This window comes from Nuphar pumila, chromosome 4 (assembly GCF_984573655.1).
Source record: "Nuphar pumila chromosome 4, dmNupPumi1.hap1.1, whole genome shotgun sequence".
Taxonomy (NCBI): domain Eukaryota; kingdom Viridiplantae; phylum Streptophyta; class Magnoliopsida; order Nymphaeales; family Nymphaeaceae; genus Nuphar; species Nuphar pumila.
In genome coordinates this window covers 84,046,766-84,060,146 of record NC_143252.1, presented here as the reverse complement: position 1 = coordinate 84,060,146, position 13,381 = coordinate 84,046,766, and the positions used below count along the sequence as shown (strand labels likewise).

The following is a 13,381-nucleotide window of genomic DNA, read 5'->3' as shown; positions in this document are numbered from 1 at the left end:
CAGGCACACACACCAGCCCCTTTTTTAAGATGCAGAGATGAAAAAGGAAAAGAAATGTCCTGAAATGTAATAAGACTTTTTGGGAGCTTCAATGCTTAGCTGACAGTTGGGTTGAGTCCGGCAGTCTTATGTTGAAGGACTTACCACCTCCATTAGTAAGTCTCCGTGTGCTTTTGGTTACAGAGAATGCAATCATTTTGGGTGGAAATTAACAAGCCAAGAACCTACCTCTACTGCAGCGAGCGGTGGTTTGAAAACTTTCATAACGAAAATAATTTACTTACTGGGAGATTATTTAATTTGCTTCCTTTGAGGGATGGGCAATTTTAATTTCTCAACTTTTAAAAATTTTAGACCATAGCTTTTGTCGGTATCCTGCTTTCCCCCTGCAGCACTTCCACTTGAATCCCTGGCTGTCTGCCTCGAAGTTTAAAGTTGAATGGGGCCTTTGAAGGCAGGCAACCCGTCCACCCACGTGGTCGTGCACACGTCTCACTGACCTGACATCGAGGTGTGCAAGACCCACCCTTTCTCTCTCTCTCTCTCACACTCCACCAACCCCCCCCCCCCCATTTTGGCCTTGCGGTTGTTTTGTTTCCCTTTCTACCGTTCACTTGCTTGGCGTTGAAACCATTTACCATAGTTTCTATTTTTTTCTCCCAAATTTCTCTATGAAAAGATATTGACTACACCCGATTGTACCGTATCCTTTAAGAAAACACATGGATGCAAAATCTATCCGATCAATTTGCCAGTTGGTTCATTCGGAACCACCACTTTTTTTTTTCGGATTCAGTAGTTTAATTTGGCATAGAAAGACAGATTTGTTTTGCAGTGTAAACCATTGATTTTTTTAACTCTTAAAAATTTTAATTGCACAATAAAGCGTATTTGAACTAAAAAGCTTTACAGATCATACAAGTAGGCTTTAATCTCTGAAAAACAAAAAAAAGAAAAAAAAATTAGCTACACTCGACAATACCATGCTCTCTAGTAAAAACCATTATTTTTTAATATATTCTTGACATAGAAATTTGAGTTCGATATAAATTACATGATTGGTTTAGTCAAAGATACGTTTGGCACCGTTAGATTGTGGCGTATAAGTCGATTATTTAAAAGCTTCAAAAATCAACGGTGCATAGAGAACTAAAATTTTTCGATTGGAAAAAATTAAGCTTTAACGTCGAAACCAGTAGATCCAACGAACGTGTATGTGAGGCCACAATGCCACATCGATCACGTTCACACACCCATGGACGCGCCAGTCGGTCCATAACAATCATTAAAATAATTGCGATAAAAAAATATTTAACGCAATAATAAAAAAAAAAAAACTGTGGGAGGAGTTATGACTTATGAATTATGATGGATAGGTTTTATGGTTCTCCCTGGGGGGTACTCTGTCACAGCATACCTCCAATCAACCACGATACGCCTGTGAGTTAAAAAGAGGATTGCTCTCTCTCTCTCTCTCTCCTGTGAACTGTTCACCACACTAACCGATACAACACAAAGGTGAAGAATGAGGAAGGGTGTAGTTGCCTGTCCTCTCTCTCTCTCGCGCGCGCGCTCTTGACTCACAGTGTATGACAGTAGAAAACACAGAGATGGGAGACAAAGAGGTTGACGATGTGCAAGATGGGATGCAGTGCAACAACCACCCTTTCACCAACAGCGGAGGGATCTGCGGGTTTTGCCTTCAAGAGAAACTGGGCAAGCTCGTTTCCTCCTCAACCCTCAACTTCGACTCCAGCAACAACAACCACCGTCTCTGCTCGGATCCGTCTCCCTCCCACCTCCATCACTCCTCTTCGTCCTCCCCTTTCTTCACCATTGAAACCGGGACGGCAGCGGTAGCTCGGATACCACATCTCCCTCGCCTCAAGCACCTCGTCTCCTCCTCCTCTGCTGCTGCTTACAACAAGAAGCTTTCCATGGCCATCCCTTCTCATCCGGGCCATTATCATCAACATGATCATCATCTTGAGAGGACCACCTTCCCGTCTTCGTCCGAGAAGGTGGGAGCAGCTTCCTCCACCAGTGCCGCCACATCCTCCTCCTCAGATGGCAACGCCGTCCTGACCTTGAAACGAAGCAAATCGGTGGCTGCCAGGCGAGTCCTTGATGGCTCGTCCTGCGTGGTAGAGAACAGCCCCAGGAGGAGCAAGAACTTCTGGTCCTTCCTCTATTTCGCCAGGAAGAGAGGGAGGGATCGCGGATGCAGGAGACGGTGGGACGACGGTGTGGTGGGCGCCCAAGAGGAAGAAGTGGAAGGAGTACCCACCAGGAGAAAGGGTGCTGGAGGCGCGCAGTTTCATCAACAAAACGAAAGGAAGGCATGGGGTTTAGGTGGTGCCCCGGGGAAAGAGAATGAGAGCCCCAACAGCAACGGTTCCTCGTCGTCTTTCGGACGGAAGGTGGCGAGATCCAGATCGGTCGGTTGCGGTAGCAGGAGCTTCTCGGGGGATTTCTTGGAGAGGATCTCCAACGGGTTCGTGGATTGCACACTGAGAAGGGTGGAATCACACAGAGAAGCCAAAGCTGCTAATAATAAGATCGTTTTGCACGGGACATCGGCGGCAGCAGCAGCGGCGGCGGGTGGGATCAAGGAGAGCGTCAAGTGCGGCGGCCTTTTTGGTGGTTTTGGCATCTACTCTTCTTCTTCTTCTACTTCTTCCTCCACCTATTGGCTCTCTGAAGATCTCAAAGATGCGAATGGCGGTAGGCTTTCTTCTGGTTCCGGTGCTCCTCCGCCCGCTCCTCATGGAAGGAACAAGAGTTGGACTTGGGCGTTAGCCAGTCCCATGAGAGCATTCAGGCCATCGAGAGCCCCCATCACCGACAAGGAAGGAGAACACAACCCCAGCAACAACAACAACAAGGCTCCTGTGTCCATCGTCAACAATGCTGTTCCTCCTTCGATGGTGCTTGTAGGAGGCTAGTCCCTCTTCTTCTTCTTCACGGTGAGCAGATTTTTTTTGCTGATTTCCTTTAATGGTGGTTTGAGGTGTTGTTTTAGATTGGTGTTTATTTTTTCATCCTAGGATTTTTTTATCTTTTTTTTTTAGTTGCTTTCCTTGAACTAGACTGTATTCTACTGTATCTACTATCTACCATGAGCAATACATGATTGATTCATCAGAGGGGGCTTTGTGCTGACAATGTCATCACCTCTTCCGATTCTTTACTTGCCAGACATGGGTCATCATGGAGTGCTCGTTTGACTGCTATCTACTTCCTTCCGGGACGATCGACCTTTTCTCTCGTTTTAATCATGGCTGCTTGTTCTCATTCTTTATTTTGTGATATTGTCCGAAGACGATCGATTCACAGCCTTGGGGTTTCGTTCAAAACCTGAGTTGGCTGCTAGTTTGAAAGGCCTATTTGTTCCTCTCATGAGAGAGAGATTGTCATGAGAGATGGATTACATTTTGAGAAAGTCTGCAATACTTATGACCGTGTCTTTATCTATTGCTTCCTTTTTGCTGATAAGCAATACGTCCTAAATCCGTAATACTTGATTTGATAGCCATGAGTCTCTCTCTCTCTCTCTCTCTCTCTGTGTGTGTAGTGTAACATTTCTCTCGACGGTGGCACTGTGCTTGCTGATTTATTTTGTTCTTGTCCTGGTTGTCAACGACCCGACCCATCCAATGCACCTTCAACGATCTATCAAGGCAATTGATTAGAGTCGTCACCAAAGCACGTGCTCTGTTGATTTGGAGCTAGGGACTCCCTGCTATAGCCTGGCTGCTCTTTGAAGCCAATCCACCCGAAGACTAGTCCATCCATTTAGCTTGCATCTCTTCCTCCACAACCGTGTTGACAAGCTGGTGGTGCCAACTGCCAACAAACCTAGTGGATGGCCCCCCGCCCCGCCCCACCCCACCCTCCCCTCCCCTCCCTTCCCTTAATATAGCATTTGTTCGCGGAAACCTCATTATCTTCCGTTTTAGACTCAGCGCTGAACGTTCTAACAGCAAACCGTAATGTGTGTTTGGAGTCTGGACGATGAGTGCGAATCCGGGCCAAGGAACCTTGGATGGAAAAACGTCCTCCAAGGTTCCTTGGATGCCCAAGAACCCCAGAGCAGATTAAAAAAAAAAACTCAGAATGAAGCGTTAAGTTAAAAGATGAATTTAGTGCTTAGACGTGGTTTTGACCGTGTTCGATTCGATCTATTAAAGTCTACTAGAACACAGTTAAAGCCATGTCTAAGGTATGCCACACTGTACCCTGTGCCAAATCCTTTGTCGAGTTGTCACTACCTTTTCAAAATTCTCATAATTTTGCAACAAATACATAAAAAAGCAATAAAATAAAAATAAAAATTATGATAATCAAGAAACAAAGTAAATAATGAGTTACAGGTTCCAATCAAATGTTCTTTGGCTGATGGTCCAAGTTGTCATTAGGGATACAAACGGGTCGGATCCGAAACAACTAAATACATAGAGACTCGATCCGGATTGGATCTATAACAGTTGCAAAACCTCCATCCTATATCTGACCCACTTGCCTCCCTAATTGTCACCATGCCTGCCATAAACAGTTTAGGTTGCCAATAGGACATTATCTGTGTTGCACCCAAAATCTTGGAGAGCCTGACAACGTGCCACAAGTATGGGATTTTGTGAGGTGTTTAGGTTTGAAGGGGTGTGGTGCAACACAGGTGCTGAAGAGGTGTGTGTGCATGTCATTAATTGCATCATGTGCTTGGCACTGGACTGTGCAAGAGATGTGTGACATGTGCACAGGCACGGTGCAGTGCACATGCAGAAGAGGTGTGTGCATGCAATAGATTGGGTCTTGTGCCTGAGTGTGACACTAGGTTGTGCAAGGAGCGTGGCATGTGCACCGGCATGGTGCAGTGCAGATGCACAGATGTGTGTGAAGTGCGGCGGAAGTGTCCCAGGAGTAATGGATTGGTTGGTTGCAACGTGCACGAGGCAGTTGGACCATCCCCGTAGCAAACATGCATTGCCCATGTGTGCAGAGCTTGGTGCGCATGCACAACAATGGTGCCGCAGGTTGCATGGGCTATTGGCGTGCGTGATGCACTTGGTGTGCAAAGCACAACATGCGGTGGGCACGTGGTTATGGTGAGCTTGGTAAGGGTGTAGCATGTGCAACAATGTGTGCACAATCTTTGAAGCGATAATCCAACATGCATTTGAAGTTGTTTGGGGCCAAGATCGAAGATTCACCATGTAAATGGAATATGAGGAACACGTGGGTGAAGGGATTTGAAGAATTTTACAGTTGAGAAATTATGGTTCCCCAAGTATTTTTTGGGTTCCTCTTGCTGGCAGGGGCCTGGCTCCTAAAACATATATATAGGGGACCTCCTGTTTGAGCTGTTTGGCACATGTTGCAGCAGTCTGGCATATGCACCCCTATATCGTATGGGCAATACTGGGAGTGCATGGGGATGTCCGTGTGTAGTTCAAATCCCTCATGGGACGTAGACAAAGGCCTTGGGTGCACGGGTGGGAGGCTCTTGGTGTGGTGATGCGGTCTCAATCGTGCATGGTGGCACGGGGTTGTGCAAGTGAGTGCACAACGCCGGCGAATGAGTTTGGGTGGTGTTGTTCGCTATGGCATGAAATCATCAACTGGTCTTCGGATTGGGGGTCGAAAGACCTTGTCCCTTTGGTGGCGAGGTTATGGTAGGGGCGTGCCCATGGGATCGCTAGCAGATCCATGGCACGCGAGGCTAAGGCATCTGTGCGTTGGTGGCGTGGATGGCTAGAATTGAGGAAGGTTGGCTCGCAATGATAGTTGGAGGCATGGCATACATCGATAAAGGCTTTGGGATGTGCCATGCTCTTCATGACCCGTGTTGAATGTTGGTCAAGTCGGTAATGCCGTGAAGGCATGTTTCAGCTATTGCCAACATGCGCTTGCTTGTGGGAGCAGTAAGGCATGGTTGGCTTGGCGGTTCAAGGTGCTAGTCGGTATGGGACGGCTATACACGAAAGTGGCGATCGGATACGTGACAGACCATGTTCGAAAGGACTTATTAGGAAGAAGAGTTTGCTAAGTTGACGTTCCACTGGGTAAGAAGTTTACGTGTGGGAAGCACATACTGTGAGCCTGACTAGGCTGCAAGGCCTAGTGTCGCACGGGCGTTCCTTGGTTTGAAATGCAAAAAAAAATGGCCTTGGAAAAATTAGCCTGTGACAACTGGTATCAGAGCAGGAGCATACGAGTGCCTAAGTGGTGAATATGTTGGAGAGCCTTTAGCCGGGTTTCTCTTCATGTTGCCAAAGCATGTTCAGAGCACCAAAGTCGGAGTGTGATGCTTCATGGTGGAGTTAACATAAAGGCTAGTTTGTTGGAGTTGGATTGGTCATGTGGAAGGCCAACTATATAGTCAGCTCAGGACAACAATGTGCAGTTTTTGTGTGGGCGAGAAAGATCATTGTTTTCCTTCATGCATCAAAAGCTTTGCGAGACACAATGGCATACAAAAGGTGTGTTCAAAAGGAATGAAGCCTTTGGGTCAAGGTGACACTGAATAGTGCAGTGTTTGCTTGTTACGAGCTCAACCACCACCAAAAAAAAAAGTGTCCTATGAATAAGGGCTTATGCGCGATAGAAGATCATTGTGGAGTGTGGTGGACCATTGTTGGAGTTGCTAGAGACATGCTAAGGTATGAGACTTAGTGTGTTTGAAAGTTGCAATAGCTGCGGGTTGAAGCCAAAGTGTAGACACGCCTTTGGGGTTCGAGGGTGCCTTGTGTGGTGAAGGCAGTGCGAAGAGAAGCTTGATTGTCGCTCTATGGCGAGGGCAGTGTGAGAAGAAGCTCGACTGTCGCTCTGTGTTGAGAGCAACACGAGAAGGAGTGCCTCGGTTGTTGCTCATGTGTGCCGGCACACTCTCCACGGACCACGGTCAGGATGACTACTGGTGTGCAGACCGGCCGAAGTGGCGTAACCTTAAGTGACCAAGCCAGCGAATGGGCAATGGGGGCACTTGAGTAAGGAGAGCTGAGACGGCAAGATGTTGTGCAGGCTAGGGAGACCCGTTTGAGAACAAGGACTACGCTGGGGTCCTGTGATTCTGAATGTCAGGTGTTCCTTGAACTTGCACCCTAAGGATAACAACAGGCTCTCATAGATGAAGTTGTGTGTACTTCTGGTGTCGATCAAGACATCTACTTCATGGGAGTACGCCTTCCCATGAATTCTCATGGACTGGGGACTAGGTGCATCGGAGAGGGTATGGTAAGAGATTCCATGTATATATGGGGTCTTCGTCATCTTCTTCCTCTCCACCATTGTCTGATTCGGTGGAGCTTCTTTCTTCATCCCTCACCTGATAAACATGGAACTTCTTACACTGATGGTCTCTTGACCACTTCTCGTTATAGTTGAACCAAAATCCCTTTTTAATTCATTCTTCTCTTTGGGCTCATGAGATGAACTCCACCTTTGAGGTGGTTGGAGAGGCACCTCTAGCAAACCGTGGGATGGGTTTGCTCTGTTTGCCTTTTGCATATGACACAAATAGGAGTGGAGGTTTCTTCAAATCCCCCAAGCTCTTCTGTTTTTCATCATGCAAACGGGCTATTTTGTACGCTTCTTCAGGCGTTCTGACATTGGAGACTAGCACCTCTATTCGAAGTTCTTCGCGTAGCCCGCCCGTGTAGAAGCCCAACAGTGTCTTCCCGTCCACGTGCAAGAGCAAGGTACAAAGTTTCTCGAATTCATTCTGGTAATCTTCGAGGCTACCCTTTTGCCATAAATTTTTTAAATCGACATGGTAGTTGACAAGGAACGTAGGACCAAAGCGCTCCATGACTCCGATCATGAATTGGTCCTAGGTGGGCTTGCCCCGCATAGTAACCATCCACTGGTACCACCTGAGAGCGTTGCCCTCAATGCGGGCGACGACTTCGTCAACCTTGGCATTGAGGGGTGTGCCTTGGCAAGTAAAGAAGTGTGCCACCTTGTAAAGCCATTCATGGACATTTTCGCCAAAAAAAACAGGAATAACAAATCTCACTTTGCGGCTTGGCCTGGTCTCATAGCCGTAATAGTTTCCACCTTGCGCATACCTCGGTGGTTTGCTAATGAGGGATTCAGTCGCGTCGTCTGTCCAGTCGAACATGCTGGCCTGGTGTAAACACCCCAAATTTTTTAGGTCCATTCCGGACACCCTCATTTCACAGATGCCAAACCCTTACAGGGCAATGTAGAGTCTCACCTCTAGGTCTACTCCAGTCTAGAGGTCAGTTTACCCTACTTTATCAATAAAATTATCATTTTACCCCTGAGTCACCCTTAGCCTTTTGTCAAGCAGACTTAGTCGAACTCATCTTAAACTCAGAAGAGTTAGAATATCAGTCATTTCTAACTCCACTGAGCTCATGAATGAGCTGTGTCAGTTCATTAGAGCTAAATTCAGTTCATTTCAGGCAAAATAAGCTCATTTTTAGCTCAAATTTTTGTCAGGCTGTCCCCGAGTCAGCCAAATCCAGTTGATCCTATCTCCATGAGTCTAATTTGAGTTCATCAAGAGTTTGAGTGATCCAGTTCCAGTTCAAAGTCACTTTTCACACACTCGAACCTTCATTTTAGCTCATTTGAGCTCAATTAAGTCCAAATGATAGATTTCATTCTTGATCATTAGATCAATTCATTAATGAGGTTCTATTTCATTTAATCATGTTTAGATGATATTTTCAATTCTGGTCTATTTTTATTTTCATGAATTCGCACATAATTAGGCATCATTTTAATCTGATTTGTTTACTGAATTTTTCTTTATGTGTTTTCGAGATCTCCACCAAATCAGATCATTATGAGTTGGTTTGATCCACTAAAGAAATCGGAGTTCAGACCTTGTCATTCTCGGTCATCCAGATTTTTCTTGAAATTGGACTGATTTGCTGGAGTGATTTCTCCCTAACCAAAGATGATCTCTCGAATCCGTAAAAAGTGGTGTCTTCAGTATTAAATATAGTTTGTCAATGCCAATTTTTAGCAATTTATATGGTCATTTTGTACCTCATTTTGATAAAAAACATAACCCTATTATACTGTGTCATTTTAATAGCTCAGTTTTAGCCCATTTTGTCAGAGTCATATCTCCCTAATGGAAGATCATTTTTGAAATCTATAAAAAGTAATTTCTTTATCTGCATGTGTAGTTTATCCCTGCAAAAGTTCAGCAATTTCTATGGAGAATTTCTATTTCTTTTGCATTTTAAGTCGAAACCATGTCTGTTTGTAATCCTAAGCGTTGCTCAGACCCAAGATCAACTTGTTGCATTCATATCTCCCTAATGAGAGATCATTTTTCAGATATATAAAAAGGAGTTTCTTTTTTTAGAATGTCTAGTTTATGCATGCCAATTTTCATAAATCGGGTCAGATCATCGGATCTCGTCAAAGTCCGGATCCAAGTACCCTTTCCAGTATTCGTTATTGGGTTCGCTCGACTGGCCCGCAAGCCTCAAAATCACATTGAATATCTCATAAACCATATTATCTCACGTAAACACACATTTTTATTTTATTGAAAAATCTTTAAAATTCATGGGTTTTACATTTTCAGTCTACTGATGATTTTCATCAGTCGACTAACTTTTCTTTAGTTGATTGAGTTTCAAACTCTAGATTTTAAAACGACTCTGTTAAACACAGTAGTCGACTGACGATAACTGTTAGTCTGCTAATATTTGATTTTAGTCAACTAACTATTGTTCGAGTCGACTAATATTATCATTTTCCTGTAACTTTTAAAAGGTATGTCTTTTCATTTTTCAAACGAATTGACCGTTCAAAAGTGACTGTTTTGACACCCCTTCATACCCTCAACGTATGAAATCTTTCAACTATAAGTATGCGTGCATTCCACACTCAAAAACATTGAATCCAATCGAATTACATTGAATTACAAAGATCAAATTCTTTGCTTTTCACTCCTATTCATTCAAGTATTCATTTTCTCACTCACTTAATATTTTTACTCCAGTTTTTCACTCAAATTCTTTTGAGGGATAGTGAATTCGTGAGTTGAGTATTTCAACAACCTTAGAAGCTAATTGCATTTCATCTGCATTTATAAGAAAGGCTCGTAGGTTGATTGTAAGTGTGCTTACTTATATTTTTCTGTAAAAGGAAAGAACTCCTTGGTTTAAAGAAGTTGTTTGCTTTCAGTAGGGTTGTTACTGAAAGTGGGACCAGATTTGGTTTGTATATTCTTGTGATTACACAAGGTTGATAGTAGAAATCTCAAGCGGGTTTTGCTTGGGGATTGGATGTAGGTCAGGAAGATCGAACCAGGATAAAATCTTGTGTTCTTTATATGATTGCTTTGTGAATCTCAAAATCCTTCAAAATTCTAAAGACGTTATTTAAAAGCACTATTCACCCCCCCTCTAGTGCTCGTTGCCTCGATCCTACAACACTTTCATTTGGTATCAGAGTAAGGTTAGCTATATTGTGATTTTACCATCATCTAGCATGGCAACAACATCGTCTTCTCAGCACAAAAAAAGATGCTCCTCAGTTCTTCCTCCCCTCTTTGACAAAACAAATTATGACTATTGGAAAGTAAGAATGACAATATTCTTACAATCTATGGATCTCAAAATTTGGAGAGTTGTTTTAGAAAAGTACCAAGCACCATCAACTGATTTCAGCCTATGGACCGATGAAATAAAGAAGACTGTTTTACTCAATGCCAAAGCTATGAATGTGCTATATTGTGCCATTGACAAAGAAGAGTTTAAAACGAGCTTGATGAGAGAATTGAACTACTTCCTTGGACTTTAAATAAAGCAAACTGAAGAAAGAATCTTCATCAACCAAGCTAAGTATACAAAAGAACTTCTTAAAAGGTTTGGCATGGACTCATCGAAATCAAGAAGAAATCCTATGAGCACAACTACCTCTCTTGACAAAGATGAAAATGGTAAAACTGTAGATACTAATCTCTATAGAGGTATTATTGGATCTCTATTATACTTAACTGCTAGTCGACCTGACATAGTGTTTAGTGTTTGTATGTGTGCTAGATTTCAAGCTAATCTGAAGGAATCAAACTTAATTGCTGCAAAACAAATTCTTCGATACTTGAAAGATACTTTAGATTTTGGTTTGCTTTACCCAAAATCATCTTCCTTCAATTTAGTTTCATATAGTGATGCAGATTTTGCTGGTAGCAAATCTAATCGCAAGAGTACTAGTGGAACTTGTCACTTCTTAGGACATTCCTTAGTTTCTTGGTTTAGTAAAATTCAAAATTCAGTATCACTCTCAACAACTGAAGCAGAATATATAGCGACTAGTTTAGCATGTTCACAAGTGCTATGGATGAAACAAACCTTAAGAGATTTTGGTTTGAATTACTCCACAACAATAATTTATTATGATAACACTAGTGTTATAAATCTTTCAAAAAATCCGGTTCAACACTGAAGAACTAAGCATATTGAAGTGAGACATTATTTCTTACGAGATCATGTGTTAAAAAAAGATATTTCTTTGAATTTTATACCCACAAATGCACAGCATGCCAATATCTTTAATAAACCACTTAAAAATGAAGATTTTATGAGAATTAGGAGAGAGCTAGGCATTTGCTCATTATTAGATTTATAAATTTATTTTTTAAACGTTTTGTTTTTGAAAAATCTTCAAAATCAAACTTTTTAGTTGATTGAAAACTATCAATTAGTCAATCGACACTTCTCTTGAACTTTGTTTACTGTTATTGCAGCCTTTCTTTTCCTGAACTTTGAAATTTTTTGGGTTGTAATATTTTGAACTTGAATTTGCATTTTTGCTTATATTATGACTGCACTTTGTACTTTTGATTATGACAAAGAGAGAGAAAAAGACAAACATGAAAATTGCATGAGAAAGCATTGAAAATTACATAAGATCTTGATACCAATTTTATGAAAAAGAAATATAAATGTAAGAAGTAATGATGGAAATGCAAAACAATCAATATGTGATATATATATGCTTTGATTGTGCTAACTTCTTATGTTTTGCAACATATTGATAGGGGGAGTAAAATCTCCATCTATGCATCTAAATGCTCCATCTTTGACTAGTTTGTCATCATAAAAAAAAGAGATTGTTACGACAATGAAGCCATATATGACATTTTCAGAACCAAATTTTGAAGATGAACAAGTAAATCAACTGCATTTTAGCTAAAGCAATGAAGAAAGATGATAAGAATTGAAGAATTCAATGAACAATCTTTGAAGACATATGTGCAAATGTAAATTTAGTTAAATGTCTTAGATTCTTGTAAGAGCCTTACTTAGAGTACATATTTCAATTGCATTTCACCTAAAAAGTCTTTAGAAAAACTTTTTTAAAAGAACCCTTCATGAAAATCATTTTAGAAAACTCTTTACTTAATTTTTCATGTTTATTAGTCGACCAACAAACTCACCAGTCGACCAACTTTCTCACACCAATTTTTCAAAGCAAAAACGTCAACTTTCTTAATTAGTCGACTAATCGACTCTTAGTCGACCAGACAAAATGTTTGATTTCTGAAAATTTAGCAGCAGTCGACTGAAGGTTTTCTTAGTCGAACAGACAAAATGTCTGTTTTCAGAAAAATTTAACAGTAGTTGACTGAAAGGTTTTTCAGTCTACTGATGATTTTCATCAGTCAACTAACTTTTCTTTAGTCAATTGAGTTTCAAACTTTGGATTTTAAAACGGCTCTGTTAAACACAGTAGTCGACTGACGATAACTGTCAGTCTCCTAATATTTGATTTCAGTCGACTAACTACTGTTCTAGTCGATTAATATTCTCATTTTTCAGTGACTTTTAAAAGGTGTGTCTTTTCATTTTTCAAAAAAATTGACCGTTCAAAAAGTGACTGTTTTGACACCCCTTCATACCCTCAATGTATGAATTTTTTCAACTATAAGTATGAGTGCATTCCACACCCAAAAACATCAAATCCAATTGAATTATATTGAATTACAAAGATCAAATTCTTTGCTTTTCACACATATTCATTCAAGTATTCATTTTCTCACTCGATATTTTCACTCCATTTTTTCACTCAAATTCTTTTGAGAGATAGCGAATTCGTGAGTTGAGTATTTTAACAACCTTAGAAACCGATTGCATTTTATCTGCATTTATAAGAAAGACTCGTAGGTTGATTGTAAGTATGCTTACTTATATTTTTCTGTAAAAGGAAAGGACTCCTTGGTTTAAAGGAGTTGTTTGCTTTCAGTAGGTTGTTATTGAAAGTGAGACCGGATTTAGTCTGTAGGTTCTTGTGGTTACAAAAAGTTGATAGTAGAAATCACAAGCGTGTTTTGCTTGGGGACTGAATGTAGGTCAGGATGACCGAACTAGGATAAAATCTTGTGTTCTTT

General features: G+C 41.6%; 1 protein-coding gene across 1 annotated transcript; it reads left to right on the top strand.

The window, feature by feature from the left end:
• Positions 1–805: 805 nt before the first annotated feature.
• On the top strand, positions 806–3,360 carry LOC149840276 (uncharacterized). The gene is made up of 2 exons (XM_090004381.1): positions 806–2,966; positions 3,199–3,360. The coding sequence occupies exon 1, from the start codon at positions 1,590–1,592 to the stop codon at positions 2,943–2,945; it is 1,356 nt and encodes a 451-aa protein (XP_089860507.1). The 5' UTR covers positions 806–1,589; the 3' UTR covers positions 2,946–2,966; positions 3,199–3,360.
• Positions 3,361–13,381: the final 10,021 nt, after the last annotated feature.

Coding starts and splice junctions, on each gene's coding strand:
- LOC149840276 (XM_090004381.1), top strand. CDS start 1,590: ATGACAGTAGAAAACACAGAGATGGGAGACAAAGAGGTTGACGATGTG.